Source organism: Plasmodium malariae, assembly GCF_900090045.1.
Source record: "Plasmodium malariae genome assembly, contig: PmUG01_00_39, whole genome shotgun sequence".
Classification (NCBI taxonomy): Eukaryota; Apicomplexa; class Aconoidasida; order Haemosporida; family Plasmodiidae; genus Plasmodium; species Plasmodium malariae.
Window position 1 is genome coordinate 188920 of NW_021638312.1, and position 25725 is coordinate 214644.

Consider the following 25725-nt stretch of genomic DNA (forward strand, 5'->3'; position numbering starts at 1 on the left):
TAGCATTACTAGATTGTTCAAATAAATAACAGGATTCATATGTTTATCATTTTATTATTATACGTACATAATCTTGATTTAATCCTATTCTGTAAAAATATATTTAAGTATTTATAATAAAATAAATTGATGATAACAAAGGAATTTTGTTTTTATTCTGGAAATATTTAAACAAATAAATCATTAATTATTCACTTGAATAAAAATTAAAAAGAATAAAATTTTAAGAAAAAGGAAGACCATAGAATTGTTAGAGGGTGAACAAATTAATATATTATTTTCGTAGTGATATATAGAATTAATATGTTGAGTAATTTATTTCTTAATATAAATATTACAGGTATCTTATTTTATCAATTTTTAAGTGTTATCCGATAATTTTTGTATACAATATTTTTTATTCTTTAAAGGACATGTTTATAAAATAATAAGTGTATATATGAGATACTATGTATGTTTCACTATACATATTATCATATTTGCACGTTATATATTAGAATAAATAATAATTATGCTAACTTTTTCCACTTGATTTAGTAATACAAAAAATATTTTAGCTGTAATAATTATTATTTTTTCTTTTTAAATATATTAATTTTTTTCTTTTAATTTTTAAAATAATGAAATAAAATTAAGATAAACTCTTTTTTTTGTTATTTTGTTCCGTAATGTTATTTTTTTTTGAATATATTAAGTTTATTACTATTATTATTATCTCCACTGTAAATATACAATGAGTAAAATTTCTAGAATATATAGTAATTTACTTGTTATAAGAAATATTTATATTATTTGTAAATATTAATTGTTTATATTTCCTCATAAAAATATGCTTATAATAGTATTTATTAAGATAAAAATACATTATTTTTTATAAATTATTTTATAAGAAAAATTAGTAAATTATTTATATTCCTAAATATCTTTTATGATTTTTTTATATATTTTAAATATATACTCCTTTTGTTACTTTCATTTGTAAAAATATATTGCTATAAATATCCTTGATATTATTAAGCTGTAAGAAATACTTTTGTATTAAATGTGTCTTTATTCCTTTTTTTTTTTTTATTATGTTTATTCACATTTTTAAAACGAATAAGTATAGAAATTAAAAAATTTTTAATATTCCATTAAATAATAATAAATCGTATTCTTATTTGGAAATAATATATAATTTTGTAAAATCATTATACAAAAATGTAAATATAATTATTATAGTACTTTAAAAAATATGCATAAATTCACAGATTTCCATGTAACAATAAATTTTATTTAATTAACATATATTTTCTTACAAAAGAACATATATCTTTTTAATTATGTACTAATATACATTTTATATAATAAAAAATAAATTTCATGACTTCATATACTTTTTCTATTGCTTTTACTGTCACAATGATTAATATTATTTAACTACAGAAGGAAGTTCTACAAAATAAATATATAAAATTAGAATTATTTCTTAGGAAAACGTAAAAATTCATAATGACATTCTGAATATAGTATGTATATATTTTCTAAAGGTCATAGTTTATTTTGGATAAAAAAAATTTTATTTATGACTGAATAATTTTTTTTTTTTTTTTTTCATCTGTCTAATATTATTCTTCTTCTTCGTATTATTTTATTTTATTAATATTTTTATGTAAAATCTTTATATATATAAATTATACCAAATTAATTTTTAAGTTATATTTCGTTCGTAAAATTTAATATGAGTAATATCTATATAAATTCAATTTTTAACCTTTAAAATAAAATAAAAATAAACCAAAAATAAAATAAGTTTATTTTATTATTTGCAGGAATTGTTATATATGTACACACAAAGATATAATATCATTTTTAATAATAAAATGTTACTTATTTTTACTAACTTGAGGTTCTAAAACATTAGAGTTAAATTAAGAGATAAAAACAATTATTATATTATTATTGTTACTAATTGTAATATTAAATTGATTCTGCTTAAAATATTTATATATAAATTATATTGAAAATTTATAATTAAGTAATGAATAAGTGATTCCTATATTTTATGACGTTGAATAATGAAATTAATGAAAAGCATATAATCAGACTTTAAAAGAACATTTGTTAACATTTTTTTTTTTTGTTTTATTAATATTTATTCTAATTATAATAATTTAATTGAATTAGATAATATAAATTGATGAACTATATAATATTTTATTATAAGATAATGAAATAAATTATATTTATAAATTATAATTTAAAAAATTTTTAATGTAAAAATAAAAAACATTATTTTAAATAGCATTTAAAATATATTTATTTCCTTGAATTAGCTACTATATTATAAAATTAATTTTTTAAATATGTAATAAAAAATATTCAAGTTTTATAGTTATTACAACATAAAAAGAAGTGCAGAATGTTTATTGTTTAACTGATTATTACAGCTGTTAAGTTGTTATAATAAATAATTTTTCAAATATTTATTGCTTTTAACTTTTTAATTATTAATAGGAAAGCATCATTAAAAATAAATAATTTATTCTTTTATTATATAGAACATTTTGACTATATATTAGATATATTATGTTGAAAGAAAATTAAAAATATCAAAATATTAGGAAATAATATTTATTTTTATTATTATATTTTTAAAAGAATTTATAGAAAATACGTTTAATTACTGTATTATATAATCATATTCTATATTCTGAGTATTCATAAATATATTTGAATTATGTTATTTTTATTGATGTTAGATCCTTATAAATGACGATTTGGTAAGAATTTTATAGTAAACTTTTAAAGTTATGTTTTTAACATGTGTTGTAAACAAGTTATATTTTTGTGAATATTTTATTAAGTGCTTACGTATAAAAAATAAAAAAGGATTCTAAATAAATATAGGGTTCTTAATTATATTGTTAATTTTATCTTAGCTGAAAATATTAAAATATTAAAAATATATATGATGGAGCAAAGATATATATTTCTTTATTATAAAAAATGTTGTATTTATCTTTTTAAATTAAACATATAATTTTAAGAGTGGTCTGATATAATATCATTACTTAAGTATATTTTAATTTTTCATGTTTATCATGTTTTTCATGTTTTATTTCTATTAATACAATTTTTTAGCATTAGATTATTTATACTTTAAATAACAAATATTTACACTTATTTTTTGGAGTACACTTAACCAAAATTTGGACGAAGAATACACTTATAGAAGAGATTTATATGCAAGAACTTATATATTATTAGGCAGTTGTGAACAACAAAATAATTAGGATATTGTATTAATAAAAGTTGATGTACTTATACTTGAAGATTGAAAAAAATTATATGGATCTAATTTTGGAAAGGGAACCAAACGAAAAAATAACACCCAAGAAAACGTTCTATAAATAATGTAGGAGGTTGTAAACAAGCTAGGAAAATTAAATCTTCTCAGTACACTGGAATAGATTCACATTTTGTTAAATGAACAGCTGATAAAATATATTATATTAATAAAGATAGGCGTTCTAGGAATAATGATATAAAATATTTAGGAAAATACATTAAGATGATAAATGATTTGTTATATATTTTTTCTTGTTTGTTTTTAGTATTAGAATTAGTGGTATTTGCTTTAAGAAAATTAATTTATTTGAATTTTATGTATAATACTTTTTTTTCATTGAAGAATTTTGTTCCAGAACTTATGGTATTCGTTATTGTAGGGATAATACTTAAACCAATGGTTATTTTTATATACTGAAATATCGAAAAATATCGTAAATTAAGGCATATAAAAGGTGGAATAAGTAATTCAAAGTATCCTTCTTTCATTTATGGAAACATTAATGACTTTTAATATCGGAAATTTATATGTTATATGGACAATTATCATTTAAAATGATAATTCCTTGAATTTTATAAATTCATCTTTTGGAGTATATCCTATTTTATCCGGAATAGAAAAAATATACACTATTAATGTTTTGCTAATGCAAAGGTTATAATATGTATTCCTTTTTTTTTTAACTATTTTCCCATTTTAACTGATTTTAATTATTCATTTACATATTCGTTCATTTAAAATTTTATCATTAAAATTATATATATGTTCCTTAAAATTAATACATGAGAGATATACTTTATATATTTTTATTGATATATTACACCAATTTATATTTTTTCATGTAAAAACTAGATTTAGTTATTTATTCTAATTTTTTAGTATTAAATAATTATTTGCTTACTTCATTGAAAGAAATGAATTATTAGTTTTAATTTAAAAACAATTACGTCTTATTTTAGCGTTAATGGTTTAAACTCATATATTAGCGTTTAAATAAATGACACTAGGATAATAATTATATGTAATCTAAAATTAAAGGATTTTTTGTACATTAATATACTTTATAATATTATTATAATTTAAGTATATTTTGTTAAAGGAATATATGAGTTAATTTAAAATTAATATAAAATTATATAGTTTGTCTTGATTTCTGTTAAAATATATTTTAATGTAATATTTATTATGTGAAAATGTGAATATAAGGTTATTTAAGGAAAACTGAAATTCCATAAATATGTTATATGGTTGAGTCCTAATTTGTTGATATTAGAAGAAAAAAAAGATAACTTTTAATATTACAATTTTTTTTTTTTTTTTTTGAATAATCTCTGAATTTCATATGTGAAAGATGTTAATAAATATAGAATAAATATTAAACATGAGTTAATATAAAAATGAAAAAATACAAATTAACCATTATATGGAAAATATATTTTGATCAAATGTTAGATAAAAATTTATTTAGAATATAAGAATAATGACTTTAAGAGTAAAAAGAAAAGTAAAATATAATAGATGTTATGTGATAAATAATGATAAAAAATAAAAATATTAACTGTCTTAATTAGTATAAACATAATTTTAACTTTTATATAACTGAACATTTTGCATGTATGAATATGAATATATTCTTTATACCAATTTGTTATATTTTTATGAATCAAAACTTATCGAAACATTTGAAAATACATAAAATTTTGAGGATTTTTATACGTACGGTGTCTATATGATATATTGTATCTTATAATATAAAAAATATAATTTAATTACTAAAAATAAAAGAAATATTCTTTAAAAATAATCCAAAACTTTAGAACACTCTATTAAAAAAGAAAAAAGTTTTATTCATTTTCCCTTGGAATTTGCTTCTAATTGAAACGTACAAGTCTTCGTATAAAAAATTTTTTTTAGCTCATATATTAATAAATTAGTTAATTTAGTGGGAATTATTATATTTAATCATTAGGTATTTTACTTAATGAATACAAATGAATGATTATAATAAAAAATATAATATATGTAATAATTGTTATATTGTGTATATGATTAATGATTTTTAGTAACATAAATTATATAACAAAAGTTATAAATTTCGTACAAGCTAAAAAAAATAAGCTAAAATTATATGTGAAAGGAATTTTAAAATATAATTTAAGGAAAATATGCAATAATTAAAATAAATAAAGTATATTTTATGATGATGTTATATATATTATCTTTCCTTACTTATGTATATGCTTATGAATAACTTTAATAAACCGCTTAGTTACCACATTTGTTACGGCCTCTGTTTAAATTAAATATTTAGGATAAATAAAAAAGATATATGAGAATTAACAGATATTTTATTTTAACAAAATACGTAAAATTATTATTTTCTTTTTTCGAGGCATAATTTTATACTAATAATTACATATATTTGTTTATTACAGTTTCGTTAAAAAAGAAAAATGCTTTTATATATATTTATCCTACGAAAGAAATCAATAATAAAAGAATTTTCAGAAAAAAAAAAATCATTACATTTTTATAGTGAAACAAAAATTAATGTATATATCAATGAAATTCGAAAAAAATAAAATAAAATAAAACATTTTTTTTAAATCTCGAATATTTCTGAATGAAAAGAAAATTACTTTGTATATATATTAACTGTAGAAGTTTTTTCTTTATTTACATATGTTATATTTTTATTGAATTTTGTATTATCATGCTAAAATTATTATATTTAAAAAAAAGAATTTTTAAAATGCTCTATTGCAAAGATACATAACCAAAAACATAAAACAAATATCCTTTAATATTTCCTTAATTATTTATAAAATACATTATATATTAGTACATTTATCATTAAAAAGAAAAAAAAGAATAAATAATTTTAAATAAAATCTGCAAATTATGCAACATAATGGATGTTACTCGTCATAGTTACTTTAGTATATGTGAAAAATTAAATATTTTAAAAACAAAATTCCATATTTAACTTATAGTATACAGATTAATTTTATTTTTTTTCAGTTAAATATAATATAATAGTTTCATTACATTGGAAAAATAAGAATAATTTTATACATATTTTTAAGAAAATTATTTTTCTTGAGTTTTTCTTAAGCATTTTTTTTTAAAATAATTTATCTAATTGTTCCATTTATATGTAAAAACATTGATGAATACGAACAGATAAACCATAGAAACAGTGATATGAAAAAAAAAAATAGAAACTTATAACTTAGAATGGATCTTAAAAAAGGCTAAGAAATCGTATTTAGTTATATAGGATACATAATAAATGCATTTTAATTAAAATAAATATATAAATATTTTTTATTATATAAAAATTTTTTTTTTTTTTTTTTTTGTTTCATTTCAATTTTTTTCTAATATTACACAAACATTAACATATTTTTAAATTTTTATTATGAATTTGGTTAATGATGATACAGCATGTATGTATTATTATATTTCCCCCACTAAGATAAGTTATGTATCTTTAATGAAATTATTTTTTTCATGATACTGGAATAATTACTTCAACAAAAGGAAAATATTGTAATTATATTAGGTAATTAGAGTAAGCCATAAAAAAATATTTAAAAATACAAAAGTGCTTGAACACAAATCACTGCGAATTAATTTTTTTATATTAAAAGAACTATTTTCTATTAAAGTAATTATGATAATATTGTTTTAACATATATATAATGAGAATTATTTGTATCAAATATTAAATGCTTTTCACTATTTTCTATTACATTGTATAAATGCTAAATTTACTTAGGATTCAATTAATTATAATAATATAATTAAAACAATAGAATAATAATTTATGCTACGAAATACATTATATAACATTTTTAATTAGGAAATAATTTAAAGGATAAGAATACTAAATAGGAAAAAATCGCCCAAAACGCTAAATTTTCAAATATGTTGTCATTATTTATACGCATATTATTATATATATATAGTTTTTATTTTTTAATTTAATACATGTTAAAATTGGAAGGAAATTATAGAAATGGAAAATATAAATTATGTAATAATTTCATTTTTCATAGAAATAAAAATTTATGCCTCTTTATTTATATACTACATTTCACATAGAATATGCAAATGTTCAAACATTTTAAGAAGTATTTAATTATTTACATAAATTTTTTTTTCAATTCAATATTCAGGATAATGTTTTACAACAATTACCGTCAAATAAAATATATGAAGAATTTAATTCTGAGGTCACAGAGATAGATAATAATTTAAGTTGTGATAAATTTGATTCAATAAAAGAGGAATATAAACTTAGTTGTGTTAATCTTTGTAAAAAAGTTGCACGAAATTTAAATAATTTGACTAAAACGGATAAATTATGGAGCTATGATGTCCGTTGTTCACATTATAAATACTGGGTATATGAAGGAATAAGGAAATTGTTTATAGGAGATTCTCCAGAAGAAGATATAAAAGATGTTATTACTAAATTTCTTAATCTACAATCATCCCTAACCGAAGATTATAGGGTATTAAATTGTACTTATAATTTCGATGAAAAAACGTTACAGGAATTGAATGATAAAAAAGATGAGAAATATTTGTATGATTATTTTACAAATTATGAGAATATTAAAAGTAAAGATTTTTGTATTTCTTTTGAGAATGATATATATAAAAATTACCTTAATGTTATTAGTAAATTATATAATGTAAAAAAGAGTAAGTGTTGTGAGAAAAATTTACTGAAATGTCCTAACTATTTTTTGAATTGTGACGATGAGTTCGATCCAAGTAATCTCTTATCTAAATTAGAATCCTCAAGTGAGGGAAAATGTAATGGACTAGAAAGTTTTTTGGAAAATAAGGCCTCTGAAGAAATATTAGTATCTAACATTTTGGAACCAGATTTTTTGGATTCAATACTTTATACTGATTGTAATATTAAAAATAACTCAAATTTACAGTGTAGTTTTATTCGAGCGTCTTCCTTGGCACATAGAAATAAGAATGCATTTGAATACAATGAACAGAGAAGTGGTGAAAGATCTTCAGAAGAGAAAAAATCTTCATCAAGGGAAAATTCAGAACATGCGGCACTACATGAAGAAATTAGAAAAATAGTGGGTATTAGTTCAGAAACATTAAGTAATTTGGATATTCCAAAAAAAGAAAAAGAAGTTGATCTTAGATGGAATATAAACAAGGATGGAACACTACGTTGTACTTCTGAGATCCTAGAGAAAGATACATCAGGACCTTGTACATATATGGAAGAATTGGCTAAAAAAGGTATTTTTATAAAATTAGAGAATTCTTTGGGTTACCGATTAATGAAGGGGAAGACGTGGCCTCCCGAAGTATTAAAAATAGTTATTAAAAAAAAAAACCAAAATCAAATGGAGAAATATAAATCGCAAGAATTAAGATATTTAAGACATGCATCAGGTGTAAAGTCTGAATTATTAAGGATTTTTAATGTTGAAAATCCAAATGGAGAAACAGTCCCCCAAAAGATGTAGAATATTATTTATTGCAAAACACTTTTGTGCGTATTTCCCTTGCAGTTACTTTAGTAATGGGAATAATTTTTGTTTTTTTCCTTTATTTTAAAGTTAATAACAAATTCCTTTATATAATAAGAATTAGTTTGGAATTATTATATATTTTTCTTAAAATGTTATAAATTATATATGATAACATTATATATGTTTTACTTTTTTCTTTTGTACATTAGTTTACTCCCTTTGGATCAAATATAGATAAAATTAAAAAAAGGAAAAAAAGATATAGGACTAATTTCGCTGATTTAAATGCGCAGAGATTCACAAGGAAATTCATAAAACGTACTTATAGAAATTCTAACAGGAGGAGATTTAGTGTAGTAAATATAGAACTATGAACTTCATTTTAATAGAGTTATACATACTATCAGATGATTTACTTTATAGATATTAAAAAGAATACAATATTTAGATAAATATACGTTTCTGTTAAATATCTATAATTAAAGAAAACAAGAAAAAATGTGGTATAATTAATATACATTAATTTTCTTAACGTTTTATATTTATTTATATGTATATTTTATATTTTTTTTTTTTTTAATAATATAATTAATATAATTTTTTTATTATACTTTATTTTATTAAAGTTTTTTTTTTAAATAACTATAATTTTAGTAGATACTATTGTTATTTCTTTTATGTAAAAAAATATATTTCATTTTGATGTTTAGTAATTACGTAAGACCGTAACACACTATGAGCTGAAGTCATATATTGGTAGAATATTTTTATTTATTTTAGTTTTACTCATAATGTAGTCTAATAATCTAATTTAATGTTTTGTAAAAGCTTCAAATATAAGAAATATATTATAGTTATATTTAATATAAAAATAAATTTGAATTCGTAACTATAATGTATAAATTCAGAACAAGTTAGTTAGAAAATAAAATAGTAGCTCTATGAATTTTTCAAAATATAATCTTCATGTAACACATAAAATTATAATACTTAAATAAATTCATTTTAATAAAAAACGTTAAATAGAAAATTAAGATGAAATATTATATTATCCATGTACAAAATTTTTATATATCTAACAATATTTATATATTATTATTTTATATTATTTTTTGGGAAAAATATTGTTTCAACTGATGAACTCTGCTTCCATATGTATAGGAAGAATTTTATGAATATCCTTAAGTGTATATAAAATAAGCCTTATATTAAACATACACTTCATTAACATTCAACCATAAAGATGTTAATTAACGGTTTTATTAATATATATTATTTATTAGAGGAATATATTATAAATATAAGTGACAAAATATATTAAGAGAAGTTCATTATTAAAAATATTAATTCGATTATTTGTATGAAAAAAAAGATACATGAAATAATAAGTATTTTACAAGAAAATTAAATTATCCTTAAAGGATTATATATTACTATTGTTAGTTGATATAATTATAGATAAAATTTTATTTGAAGTTGCACTTTTATTTATTACATAAAAAAACTATGTATTATTAAAACTTTCAATATTAAAAAAATATAAATTTTAATTATATTGCTGTAGAATAAATATATATAAAATAAAATAAAAAACATTCATAAAAAAATTTAATATGAACCTTTAGATGATATAATATAGAGATAACTAATTATCAAAGTAGTAACGAAATATAAAATTTTTTGTGTTGATGATATATATAAATATTTTAATAGATGAGATTAACTAATATAAAAAATGTAATTTTGTTTAATTCATATGTTGTACATTTAACTTTTAATACTTTAAAGACATTAACCAAAAACTATTACTTTAATTTATTTACTTATTTTATATATAATTTTTTTTTTTTGTCTGTATTTTTATTTTTTTGTAATCTATAATTTAATTATTAATTATGTTTTAAATAAAATGTATTTTATTAAAATTTTTTATTAATTTTTCCAACGTTAGATTGTCAACTTATAAGAAAAATTAAACATTATGAATAAATTTTTTTCAGTATAATTAATAATATTTTTTCTATGGATTATTTTTATTAGTTAGATTAAAATTTACTACTACTAATAATATATTATATGCTTGCAAAAAATACGCATAAATAGTATATGAAATAACTTTATTAGTAATACAAAATTTAATGGTAGAGGAAACAAACGATTTTATTTTGTTTGTTTTTATACTTTTTTACATATTTTACAATTATACTCTGATAATATAAATTATATATACTATTTAAAATCTAATATACAATGTATCGGAAATAAAATTGTGGGGTATAAATATAGCAATACAGCATAGCTATTAAAAGTTGCAATAGAACTATAAATTTTTTGTAAAGTCATTATTTATATATGGTTAGGTATATTTCGTTTGCAGTTTTCCTTTTAACGTTTAACATTTTGAATTAAAGATAATCTAAAAATACTATTACTGATAAGAAAACGCTTGGTTTATTCTTTGATGAATAACTAGAATTTGGTTTATATAAAACAACTATATTATTATAATATTCTCTTATATTTTATTATTTCTTCATGAATTATAGGGATAATAATTATTATCTTTTGAATTATACATAATTCATATTATTATTATGAACTGTTTAAATCATTAATATATTTATTTAATAATTAGTGTATGTAACATATGTGAATTATATACAAATTAGTTATTTATGCTTTTTCCATAAGTACATGTTATTAAATTATTTAATAATATTTATGTAAATCTTACATCTTACTGTTTTAATTTATGAGAATAATTTGCTAAGTTGTGAATTTATATTAATTATTAAATTATCAATATAGTTATTCTTATAAAAAATACAAATACTATTTAGTAAAAGAGTAATTTAATTAATAGTTTATTTAATTTTTAATATTCATGGAAATTTATAAGTATAAATTTATTATATTGTAATGTTAAAAAAAAAAATAGACAATTTCCATTTTTATTTTATACGAATAAAACATTTTATGACAATAGATTAATAATATATTACTTTTATTTTTCTTATTTATTATATTAATATTTCTTGTAAATATATAATTAATTTAAAAAAAAAAAAAAATTAGGTATATTTAAAAATTTTCATTTGAAAATGTTGCATAAATTATGCATAATTAAAAATTATAAATTTCAGAACATATATTACAAAAATAAAAAATCATTCATTATTTACCTTTAGATGGTATAATTTTTTATTAAGTATAATGTTAAATTTTTTATTTTTTAAATACATTATAAACTATGAATGAATTCGTAGTTTCATAGTAAATGATTTGATGAGGTAAACAAAGTAATATAATCATTTGTACAAATTATTTTCTTTTTTTCAATATTATTACAATTATTTTTATAATAGTTATTATTTTATTATCAATAAGCAATTTTGCAATAATATGTTGTTTATAAAATTATAATTATTAGTAAGAAAATATTATTAAGTAATTTATGGTCCTTCATGAATAGGACAATAAATTGTGTATGTTCTGTACATTTTATATAAAATTAATATTAAAAAATATTTATGTATCTTCTTTTTTTTTAAGTATTAAAAAGAAAAATTATCTACATACACTAATATATCGAATAATTAATTTATATATATTGGATAATTATTAATTAATTGATATTACATTATTCTAATGAAAAGTAGTTTTTTATAAATTAAATTAGGATAGTAATTTTAAATTATATTTTTAAAGATATTTTCTTTTTTATACATTGTAAAATGTATAATATAATGTATATATTTTTATGATTTTATGAAAAAATATTTAATATAATATATAATGTTCTTTGTAATTATAAGAATATTATATTATTGTTCATTTTTTCCTCACAAATTATATTATACTAATAAAATTTTATATTATGAAAAAATACTTAAGTTAATATTTTTTGTTAAAACTTATGTGTTTATCATTTTAGCATGGATATATAATTTTAAAAATGTTGTGGTATTATAATATTATGGATATATGTATTATTAATACTGTTCATATTTCATTTTTATTAATAATTATGTCATTATGAAATTAATTATTTCTTTAAATTTTTGCATATATACTTTGTTTTTTTAGAGTATGTTTTATAAATATTTAGATGAGAATTATGATGTTAATGGAAAATTATATCCAATAACTTGTCTTTTACTAGCAATATATAAACGGGGGAATCGTTCTAACGCGATATGGATAAAAGAACTTATATCAAGTAAAGGAAGGTACGTAAAAAAAGATAGGTGTAATGAAAAAATAACTAAAGAAAAAATATACAAACAGATAAGTGTTCATTAAACAATGGAGAAAACTATAGAGCATCTAGAAGAAGTGAGCCTTGCATAAACAGTGGAGGGAATCTATATTGTGAAAAAAAAATATTTGAAAAATTATTTTATAAAAATACAGTTAGGTATGTAATGAATGATGATTTTAATTTTTTAAAAGAATGTATAAAAGTAAAATTATTTGGGATTTTTATTTTAGGTAGCTTCAAGGTATTAGTTGGAATCGCATTACTTGTCTTAGGAAAATTGGGTTATATGGCTAAAATTGATATAACTTTACCTCTATTTGGTCAAACATTTTTATCAACTTTAGTATTTTTGATCTTTACACTTATAATTGGAGCAGCAATGTTTTATCTGCACAGAATGGTTGTAAAATATCTATAGAGTTTAGAAAATAAAAGTAATATTCATAAGACTATGTATCCTTCTTTACACAGAGTTGTAATCTATAACAAATATGACTCATAATTTCTTTATTTATGTATACAAATAACAAATATATCAATAATTGTTTAAATTTCATAAATCTATCTGAATATACCTGAATGTTTTGATAAGTAATTATAATAAAATGCAGTTAATATTTTTGTTTTTTGGTTAATTTGAATGTAATAATATATTTCTTTTTTTTTTTTTTAAATATTTGCTCATCTAATCAGAGTATTGCTTTTTGTGTATATAATTCTGTATTTAACAGAATTTTTAAAGAAATACATGTAAAATTTTAAAAATTGATATAGAGAAATGCAATTTGTATAATTCTATTTATTTCGTTTTCCAAAATATATTTGCTGCTATTAAAAATAGTGCTAATTATTTTTTATTTTTATAGTCTTAAATAATTATATGCTCTAAAGATAAAAAAACTTAAAATTCTCTTAAAATAAAAAATAAATGTCTTTTTTAGTACATTATGCATAGAATAGCACATACTTCATTTTATATATATATGTTAATCGTAGAAGCAAATCTAGTGTTTATTTTAGGAAATAAGCATTATCTTATGTGTGTTAATATATATATATTTTTAAAAAATTTTTTTTAATAGATATTATTTTTTATTCGAACAGTAAAATTATAAATATGTAAATATGTAGCAGTGTCCTTTTAATTAGAATTCATAGTTTAAGAATTATGGTTAATATTTTGATTTTACGCCTGTTACTATATTTTAATTTATTTTATAAGCTTATGCACATAATTGAATATACAATTTTTTTTTTAAATGGAATGATTAAACTCCAGAATTTTATGAAATTGAAATATTTTTTTTTATTTATATACGTAAAAGTATAATAAAAGTTAAAAGATAAACAACTAAAATTTGAACATATTTTTTTAATCCGTAAAATGTTTTGTTCTTTTTTTAATCTTACATTTTTAAAAAATAAAAGAAAGTAATATTTTTATTACTGAAATAATTTTTTTAAAAAAAATAAATTATTTTCAATACATTGAATTTGAATGTGAATTAAGAGAATAATTTTTATAGATTAATTTCTTTGGATATGTATTATGTTGAAATTAAATAAATAAATCTGTAAGGAAGAGTTATTTTATTTTATAATTTTTTCAAGTTTTATTATTATGAAGTTTATTATGCCGTTCGGAATGTATATACATATATATATTATTATAAATCATTACATTAAAATTAAAGACAATGATTAAAAAAATACAACAAATTATATAATGTCTGTATATTTATTAGTAGTATAAACCATATGTTCATTACTTTTTCACCTACTAAATTTTTGATTACTATAAAGTATTTATCATGAAAAATAAAATAGATTACTTTCTTATTATAAAATAATTTGGGTTTGTATTTTTTATAAGAATATTCTAATGTTTCATTGATGTAATATGCTTTCATTAATAGATGATTATTGTTTTATTATTTTGACTGTGATATTCATTATAATCCGAAAAATATCATATATGCATTAATAAATAAAATTCTGATGTATAGCCGAATCTAAGGATATACATTGGTATGAGAAATAATAAAAGTGAGTGGGTAATCAAAAATATATAATGTACAAATTATGACAGTTTATGAAAAATTTACATAATAAAAAATGGGAGTCCCATTTCTTACATAACTCCTTTTTAGTAATATGTAAATAATGAGTTCCATGGAGACTATAAAGTGGAATTCTACAATGAATCTCAAGTAAAGTAAAACTACATTTCAATTTTTCTGACCCTTTTCACATTTTAATGTTACCTGGTATTACATTGATAGGAATATTTATAGTATTTTTTTCTTTCGTATAAAGTAAACAAAAATTATATGTAGGAATATAAATACTACATTTTCTTATTATAATATACTTTATTGAAAAATATATAATTATAAAATAGATTTACATATATTTTTTATTTATCAAGTATACTTTTTTTTCCTCATCTTGGATGTTATATATATAAAAGAATATTAAAAAAGAAAAAAAATTAAGTATTGTGCTTGAGAAGAATACATTTATCAATTATTAAATAATGGATATGAATCTTCTCATTTAAATCTAAGAAACACTAAAATTTACCTCATCTATCATCTTGCACAATGATACTTACTACAATGCCACATATAATATCTACAAGATAAAGGCATCAATATTAATATTATTGTATACAGGGTTAAATTTATAGTTCTTATTAATTACATTGGAACAAATAATAATAAAAGTGTAAAACAATGTTAGTTATATATAAAATACGTGTGCTCTTCTAACTGTTTTTATAATCTTTTTATTTTAAGGTTTGTCTTTTTTTATTTATTTAATAATATTATTGATAGTGTTTTTAATGTTTTTATTCCTTTTTTTCTTTTTTTGATACTTGGATAGGATATAAAAATTAAATAATAATATTTTGTAATTAAATCAGTATGTACTTCATAATTTCTCTTTGTATATCTAAGTCTTAAAATGATTTATTTTTTATATAAAAGACATTTTTGTACATAGGTGGATTTCTTATCTATTGACCATAACAGTAGTGTTATATATCTGTTAAACGGATCTTTGAATAATTTTTATATAATAATTTTTGTGTTTTTTACGAATATGAATTAATTTCTTTGTTTTTAGATTACGTTTTTTATTAATAAATTCTGATTTGTATATAACTCTTATATAACTGAATATTCAATGTTACGATATAAATAATATATACTGTAATTTTGTTATATACTGTTTCCTTGAAGATGGTAGTCTAAATTATGAAAACTTCATAATTTTTATTCACTTATTCATAGATATTTTATAAGGCTTCTCTTTCTTTTTTTTCATTTTGGTTAAGATCAATTATTTATTTTGTTTAGTAAACGACTACGTAACCACGATTTCATCAGAGTATATGAAATAAATAATAATACATATATACTTAAAAATATATATTTGTTTTGTGCTTGTAACCATTTGTGAAAATGAAAATGTACTTTACATTATATTATTAGAACCATTAACTATAATTTTTATTAACCTTATATATAAAAAGTAAGGTTAAAGATCTTAGTAATACAACAATTGTTGTTAAATTGGAAGCAAACGCGTAAATGTTTTTAGTTGATGAAATTTTTGGTCTACCAAGGCATTCAGTTACATCGCTTATTTTTTCATAATAGACTTTCTTAATATTGCTTAATTCTTTAGAAAATTCATTATTTACATGTCCTTCGCATTTGTTGTAATGTTTAATATGAAATTCGTAATATTTATTAAAATGTACACAATTTCTTATTAAAGTTTTATCTTCTTTAGGAATAATTCTGATAAACACCTCATCTAAATTATATAGGCTTGCATCTTTTAGTAAAATATTAAAATAAATCATTTATATATAAATCTTACATATATTCGTTTATTTTTCTATGGAATGTGCTGATATGTATGAAACGAGTCATACGAATTATCAATAGGTTTCTTATGTAGAATATAATTTAAGTATTTACGCGTATTTTCCCTATTAGTTGCATAATTTTTATATATATATATTAAGTATCCATAAATATTATTACATACAAGGGTACAGATATTATTACCAGCATTATATTCAGGTGGTGAACAAGTAGTGGCACAAAAATTAGAAGCATTTGCAGTATATTGTTAGATATATGATTCAAATTCTTGCTCATATTTAACAAATAATTCCAAGAATTATTCTAAAAATAAAAAATAGAAATAATAATAATAATAAAGGAAATAGTGGAAAAACTGTAAATAAGTGAACATGAAATAAGTTTATTGTTTATAACACAAAAGAAGTAATTCTGTACTATATATTTTTTTTTTACTTAAATGAAAATATATTATCTGAATATTTTAAAATTTATAAATAAAAAATATTATTGTTTGGTAAAAATTATAATAAAATTGATTTAAATATTTAATAAGAAATATAAAATGTTGCATATATTGTTTTTTTCAGAAAAATTATCTTATTTTACATGTAACGAACACCTGTGGGAAATCACTAAATACATTCATCTGAGGAGGACGATTATAAAACTTAATAATATTATACATTTACAAATTTATACTATATATTAAAATACAAGTGAAAAAATAAAAATAAATATAATACAAATCTCAATAAAATGATTGGTAAAAACATAATTTTGGTAAAATAATACTATTGCACATACAGGTGTTTTTCCCAAATATATAAATAAAAAAATATAAAGAAGAAAGCAAATAATTTTAAAACTTATACTTTCTTATAGAATTTTTGAAAAATTAAATATATATATAAAAACAAATTTATGAACGAATCACTTAAACTACCCCATATATGAATAACAGTAAATGGATTTAATTAAATTAAAATTGAATATCAGATAATTCATATAACACTTATATAATAGGGATATTTTTCGTTCTACGAAATGCATAAAATCTTATGTATATTAAAATAAATTCTTTAATTTTTAAAAATTTTCAATGATGATACATTAATACTCATAAGCGTATATAGAAAACATTTGTACTTATTTGTACTATATACTATATTCACCATCATTCAATTTTTATTATGTAAAGATAAAATAGTGTTTGCTTGTCCTATTAAGTCAGATAAAATTACTTCATCTATTGAATGATCTATGTATGGGATATAAGAAAATAAATAGTATGATTCTGCTAATTTTGGAATAGTAAGTCTAAGCAAGTTTTTAGTTTTTGGGCTAGATACAATTTGTAAGAGTTTTTCGTATTTTTCCTTTTTGGGAGGTGACGCTGTCACAACTCTCTTTTTATATTTCAATTTTAAATAATATAAAAGATAATATATATATTTTTCTATTTCTTTTTCTCTTGGTCTGTATCCATCATATTTCTTTGCTTCTTCTTTTAATTCATTATATAATTCGACAAGAGCTGCATCAGATACATTTGGATTATAAGAATTTAAAATAATATCCTTATATTTGGACGTATCATAACATCCTAATAAATTGGAAAAGCAATATTTTTTATAATGCTTTTGTTTGGATTTATCACCTTCATAATACATTGGTCCCAGAAAAAATCTTCTCATACCTAAATCAAACTTATGATTATGATATTTTTTATTATTCACTGATTCTGTATTGATATCTGCCTAAAAATGTTAGTAAATATTTAATATTTATAAAAATATCCTCATTTTAATATGAATAAATTTTTAGTTTTAAAATGAAAATACATGATTATAAAGAATGTATAGAAATTATTAAATATAATAATTCTACCGCATAAGCATCCTGGGATATCCATATTAATAGGGAAAATGAAAAAATTATAATAAAAAAAGTTAACTTATTTATATGCGCTATCATTTCGGACTTAATTTTAGGAGTCAAATGTTTTGTGATAAATTAATTTTTGGAATATAATTTTTTCGATAATATTAAATAGAATATTAATTATACTTATCCTTTATTACTTTGTGATACTTCAAAATGTTAAAATTTTTACTTTTAAATATATTTAAATATAATAGTTATATGATTTTTACAAATGTAACACGAGAAAAAATATATTAAATAAAAATATTACAATAATTTTTCTATGCAAAAGTATTAATTAAAATAATATAAATAGATTAGGTTCTAAAAAATCATTAGAAAACACATAATTAAATAAATGCAACTAAGGAATATATAAATAATTTATTTCAAAAAAATTTATTTATATATTATTGTACATTTATTGTAAGGAGCCTGGTTATTTTTTTTATTAAAACAAATAAAATATAATAAAATTATATGACATAATATATGTAATTTATCTTTAAGAAAAGTATCATTTAAAATTTCTGTATTTAATTAAAATAATGAAGGATATATTAAAGTTATCTTAAGTCTTACATATGAAATATTTTTTTAAAATAATTTGCAATAAATATAATTATTATAGAAAAACTATATATATGTAATAATTATAATTTAATAGGACCTATTTGCATGCGTTTTATGCAATATCAACATAATTATATATTTTCTTAATAAATATTGAGGGATCTGTTAATAACGAAATATATATTATTTGTATTCAATTTTATTGCTATACTGTATATGAAAAATTAAATTTTTTTTTTTTTAAAAAAAATAAAACATTTTATTTATTTTGACTCAGAATTTAGTTGTTTTAATATTAATTAAAAAGTTTTTTTAATACAAAATAGGATAAAGTATTAAAAATAAACGTTTATGCAAGTGAATTTTTTTTTTTTTATTTTAATTTTTTTTGCGAAAAAAAATAGTATTCTTAAAAAAAAAAAAAAAATAATAATAAATAATAATAAATTTATCGATGTTAAAAATATAATAATGTATTATGTATGCAAAATTAAATGAAATGTTATTTGTTTTTTTATACGGATATTATTTATTCTTTTACATTATAGAATAATAAAAAATGCATTTAATATGAGAGAAAAATGGTTTTCCTAATATAAATGTCGCGAATAATCAAAATGATAACGAAAATGAATGAATCTTCATTTCAAGAAATAAAAAATTGGTACTTAAAATTTCGTACGTTATTTTTACAATATAGCATTATAATATTATTAATTTTTTATTATATTACATTAATACATTATGATTTATTGATATTTATTGAAACAATATAAACACATAGAGAATTTATTATATATTTTTTTGATGTAGTATAATATGTAATGAATATTTTAAAATTGGTTTCTAATGCTTGTTATATTTATAATAAAGAATATATTACTATTTTTAAGTAACTTGTTCATTTATACAGATATATATATGAACGTTTTTAAAAACTTTTTATTTTTTAGAAAATATAATGTTGTATAGTTTACGAAAACAATTTTTGTTAAATTTTATAACGAAAAATTGTTAAATATTTAAAATATATTTATATTTTTATGTATATCACTGTACTTTTGATGTCTTTTTTACATGAAATGCCAAGATCATAAATAAAAAGTGCCTTAATTTGTAATATGGTTCTGGATTTACAGAATATTTATATGAGTTTTATATAAAAAATAGTTAAGAATGATGAATTATAGATAAAGATTTTTTTTCTATTCAAGAATTATGTACGTGAAATATGAATTAATATGTTAAAATTAAAAAAAAGTCATTTAAAATGAAACTTATTTTTATTTATAGTACATTTTTAAGATAATGCTAATTAAGATGTTATGTATACAAACAAACATGAATGTTATAAAAATTTATGAGCAGTGATGCCTTTAAACAATATATGTATAAAGTATTAATAATTTATATTTTAAATGTACTTACGAATGGGATGCTATTATAAGTGAATACGAAAATATATTATTTTAACAAAATTTTCAGCATAATTATAAAGCATTAAAAAATTACTATATGAGGAATTATGCAATAACTTATGATTTGTTATTTCTTTATCAATGTCATTAACTTCATTTACAATACCTTATATTAGTTATTATACATAGTTTTCATACACATAATGTTCGTATTATATGAATGAGCTCAGTTTATTGGAAATATATTATCATATAATGAAATTAGGTTTTCTTTGAATTTAAGGAACTTGTAAATTTGTATAAAAGAAAAAAGAAAATAACTTTTTTTGTAGATAAAAAATATGCAAAAGGCTTATTGAATGTATAATAATAATGTGCTTTATGTTACACATACAAATTTGATGTATTAATTTGTTCTAAAATTAGTTTTTTAAAAATCTCAGAGAAATTACGATTAAGATTTCTTTAATTTTTTATGTAAAAAAAATATTTAATTATAAAAAGTAAATTAAGATTATCTTTCCTTTCTGCAGAAAAAATTATATTAAATAAAATAACATTAATGAAAGAAAAAGAAAAAAAGTTAGTAATATATTCTAAAATATTTAAAAAAAAAATTTCGAGAACAAAAATAAGAAATCTTATTACAGCTATATTTTACTACTTTATACTTAAATATTTTATCAACCTTCATCTTATAATACAGACAAATAATAAATATTACGGTATATATGAAAAAACTTTCTATTATGTTGTTTTCTTACTTTACGAATAAAAAAAATATATATTATATCTATATTAATATATATTTAATTATACTTATTAAAGCTAATTCCATTTTTATAATTGTCTTTCACAATTAATATAATAAAATAATTATATTTTACAAATTCTCAAAAATATTTTAATCATTCATTTTAGATGTCATAAACCGATATAGGAAAAAACAAATTTTTGAAATGAAAAAGAGATATATGCATGGGTATACTTATATATACATATACGTTTTTACAAATCTAAACATCATTAAATAAAAAATATAATATAATGTTATTAATTGTGTTATAACTTTGGAAAATAAAATTATTTATTATATATATATATATATAATATATTACGTTTTACGTATTATTAAACAAAAAACAAATATATTTATTTATTTAATAACGTATTAGATTAAAAATAATTTTATTAAACTTTATATTATATTATACATATTAGAAAGTGATATTCACCATAACATGTAACTTTGTAGCATAATGTAAAAGAAAAATAGATTAAGAATATAATTATTGTTCTTTTTGAAGGTGCAATAAAAATGTTCTTATTATAAATCATAGTAAAAATAAATTCCTCTTAATGAAAAACATTATGTTATTATGCTTATAACATTTCAGTGATAGATTACATAAATGAAGTATAAACAAATTAAATATTTAAGAAAAACATAAAAACAATTGACAAATAATATGCATATAATTAAACGAATTCTTTTGTAGGTTACTAATCTTCTCTATAATATTATTATTTTGGGAGACTGTTTTTCAATATTTTGTATTAATCTAATATATATATATTATAAACTAATGGGTATTTAAAATAGGATATATATTTAACATATCTTAGAATTTTACGAATAAAATTAGTTTTTAATGATTCAGCCAAGAAACATTACTTAAAACTTCGTGAATTAATATTCTAATAATTAGTACAAAACAATTAATTTTTTTTTTACATGCGCATTAAAATATTCCCATTTTTATTAATTTAAAGATTAATATAAATTTTTTCTAGATGTTCATACAGAAATAAAAAGAAATATATATGTTATGTATATCTCCTAATATGCATATTTATTTATATATATGACTTTTGCTTATTTTATTTATATTGCTCATAACATTGTTCTTTTTTGTTCCCTTATGATATCAGAGTATTTAAGAATTATCTTTTATGGACAACGGATGTTTTATCTGAAATATCATCAGAATATACTTTGGATGCATACATATGAATTTATAAGATATGAGTTCCTGATATTTCAACGGTTTTGTTTAATTTCTCATCATTAACTGTGAAATTTACATTTGCATTATCTTCACTTATCCAATCGTCTATCTCCTTTCTAAAATTATCTCCCCCTATATGACCTATATTTTTTTTATTTTCCAAATTTCCTCCTTTAAAATTAATTAGGTTTTTTCTATTTCTGAATTTTTCCATAAATTTGGTTCTGTTCTCATTCATTTATGAAAATATCCTAGCATTTCCCCTTATATTTTATATTTTCCTTTTTTTTTAATTCTTGTAATACCATCATATGTAAGAGTATATATATTTTTAGTAGTAATATATACATATACGTATATATCTATATAAATATCTGTGTTATGAAATTCTTCTGTATTTATTAGTGATAATTCCCTTTTATTTTCTTCATATTCACATGAAATATCCTGTTATTTTTCTGTCAATTCCATAAAGAATCCTGTTCTAAATATTGTTCTATAAATGGTACCCCTTTTTGATATGTATTGAATCCAAGCACCTTTTTGTATTTGTATAAATGGAATATACTGATATTCGCTAGAATATTTCTTATTTAATACTTGAACTTTTTTTATGTATGCCTTTCCTTTTTTTCATTAATACTTTAAAATGTTGAAGCGGTCTATTATAATAAATTTATCAGGAAGTTTTATGTTTTTATATCACATAATTTCATAAAAGTTTTTGTTTTTCAATATCATTTATACATTTAATATTTTCCATTAACTCATCATTTGTCAAATTAGGATATATCGTATACTCCTCTTCTGTGAACATTTGTAATAATGTTGATAAAAATTCTTCTTCGTTGATTTGGCGTTCTTTATTTCTGCATTCATTGTGTACATTCATATGTATTTCTACAATAGTTTTATATCTTACATTTTTGCTATTTGACAAATTTAAGTTTTTCACAATATAGGTTTCATTTATTTTTATATATTCTATAATTTTATCATGGTATAATGGATGTTATAAGTGATAGTGTTTTAAAATATCATTTTTACTCTCAGAATGTGAAAGTAATAATATTTCCAATTATTTAACTTACCTTCTTAATGTCTTTTTTGTACTTTTTTAAGAGTTATATTAAAATGTACATCAATATAACATAAATATATTTATGAAATAAATTACTAGAATTATCAATTCTTATTACATATTTTATTAGCTAAATTAATGAATCTTTTCCTTTTCTACTATGCTTAGTGATAAAATTTATTCTTATTTATTTTTAGAATTGTTTTTATACATATATATATGTATATATTATATAAATATATTTTTTGGAATAAATACTACATATACTATATATGTTGATTTTTAGTACTAACGTTAGTATTGGTTGTCTAATTAATATTAATATTTTATTATTTTTTTACACTTTATTAAATATATACATTTTCCTAAAATATATATACTTTTTTATATTTTGTTCATTATATACTTGGGCTCAATTAAAGGCTCCTTTTTGCATGAGACTTTTGTAGTTTTCCATAGAACATACATTTATAATATTACGTTGAAATATTATAATTAAATGAATTATTGACATTTTTTTTTTGTGCATTTTTAAAATAAATTTCATTTAACTCTTTTAATATTTTATTTTATATGAACGAATATATTTATTGTTGAATATTTATAAATTATAATTTTTTACAGTATAATATATAATATAATATCTACTGTTACAAGAATAGTTTTATCATCTTTAGTACTATTTATTATTATACGATCCTTGCATTCATCAAGATATTTCAAAATATTTACTTTTTTTGTATTATATAAAGTGAAAATATACAGACAAACTAAAACATTTAAAAGAAAATTACATTTTCGTAAATGCAGTACTATAAAAATGGTAATTTAGTGGCGTAAAATAGTGAATCTAGTAGATTATTAATATACTTAATTGGAATAATTTTTATTGTTAGAAAAAAAAATAAAAATAAATATTAGAATAAATGTTAATGTAATTAATGGAAATAAGGAATCAACTTCATATGTAGTATAATTAGTAGGTGCCATTTCTCAATATTATAACTTTCTAAGTGACAGTTTTACGAGATTTGGAATTAATTGAAATTGATTATATTCCTGTAGGATATTGAAAAATAGGATGTTGCACTTTTGGACTAGGTAATATGATTTTTATCAGCATAATATTCATAACTATGGTTTTTTAATTGAACATGTATATAAGTTCCATTTTGTGCAAGAATTATATTTATGAAATTATTATGTAATTAGTCATATTTGTTCACTGTACATGGAAAAATTATATGTGTTTATTCAAATATGCAAAATTTTTAGAAATAGTAAAATATTAAATTTATGAGTAAATTTATAAAAAAGGAAAAATTAAAAAGTATTATGTTTTTTCCAAAAAGTCGATATTCAGGTATCTGTGTAAATTATATTTAAACCATATAAATAAGATATAAGACTCCATAAAAATTGAACGCTTTAATGAATTTTTTTTTTTGGTGAATATGGTAATATATTGATTGTGTATATATGAAAATAATATTTTTAAAGGTGAAATTTATAAATATTTTATATTTTCATGTTTATTTGTAAATTTTAAACATAATTATCTTATTTTATTTTATATAAAAAAGGCATAGCATGTGAACGTACAAACTTTAATAGGACATGTATATAAAAAAAAAAAAAAAAAATTATTGACATATTATATATATACGTAATAATAAGAAAATTGTGCATTTTCCACAGAAATTAAACTGTGGGTTTAGGATTTATTAAT

General features: G+C 18.6%; 1 protein-coding gene and 5 pseudogenes across 6 annotated transcripts; 3 read left to right on the top strand and 3 right to left on the bottom strand.

The window, feature by feature from the left end:
- The first annotated feature begins 3173 nt into the window (after positions 1–3173).
- Positions 3174–3784, top strand: PmUG01_00066500 (annotated as a pseudogene). Its single transcript is given in 2 exon segments — positions 3174–3368; positions 3383–3784. Coding segments are annotated over 2 exon segments (597 nt in total).
- Positions 3785–7352: 3568 nt separating this feature from the next.
- On the top strand, positions 7353–9224 carry PmUG01_00066600 (annotated as a pseudogene). Its single transcript is given in 4 exon segments — positions 7353–7370; positions 7513–8801; positions 8816–8936; positions 9060–9224. Coding segments are annotated over 4 exon segments (1593 nt in total).
- A 3631-nt stretch (positions 9225–12855) lies between these two features.
- PmUG01_00066700 lies at positions 12856–13577 on the top strand (annotated as a pseudogene). The gene is given in 4 exon segments: positions 12856–13119; positions 13134–13406; positions 13421–13441; positions 13455–13577. Coding segments are annotated over 4 exon segments (681 nt in total).
- Positions 13578–16634: 3057 nt separating this feature from the next.
- On the bottom strand, positions 16635–17260 carry PmUG01_00066800 (annotated as a pseudogene). Its single transcript is given in 2 exon segments — positions 16635–16979; positions 16994–17260. Coding segments are annotated over 2 exon segments (612 nt in total).
- A 910-nt stretch (positions 17261–18170) lies between these two features.
- PmUG01_00066900 (Plasmodium exported protein, unknown function) lies at positions 18171–18966 on the bottom strand (the record flags this gene model as incomplete). The annotated part of the gene is made up of 2 exons (XM_029005389.1): positions 18171–18749; positions 18880–18966. 2 exons carry the CDS (start codon positions 18964–18966, stop codon positions 18171–18173), a joined length of 666 nt encoding a protein of 221 aa, XP_028859153.1.
- A 3956-nt stretch (positions 18967–22922) lies between these two features.
- PmUG01_00067000 lies at positions 22923–23921 on the bottom strand (annotated as a pseudogene). The gene is given in 3 exon segments: positions 22923–23175; positions 23190–23590; positions 23604–23921. Coding segments are annotated over 3 exon segments (972 nt in total).
- Between the last annotated feature and the right edge of the window lie 1804 nt (positions 23922–25725).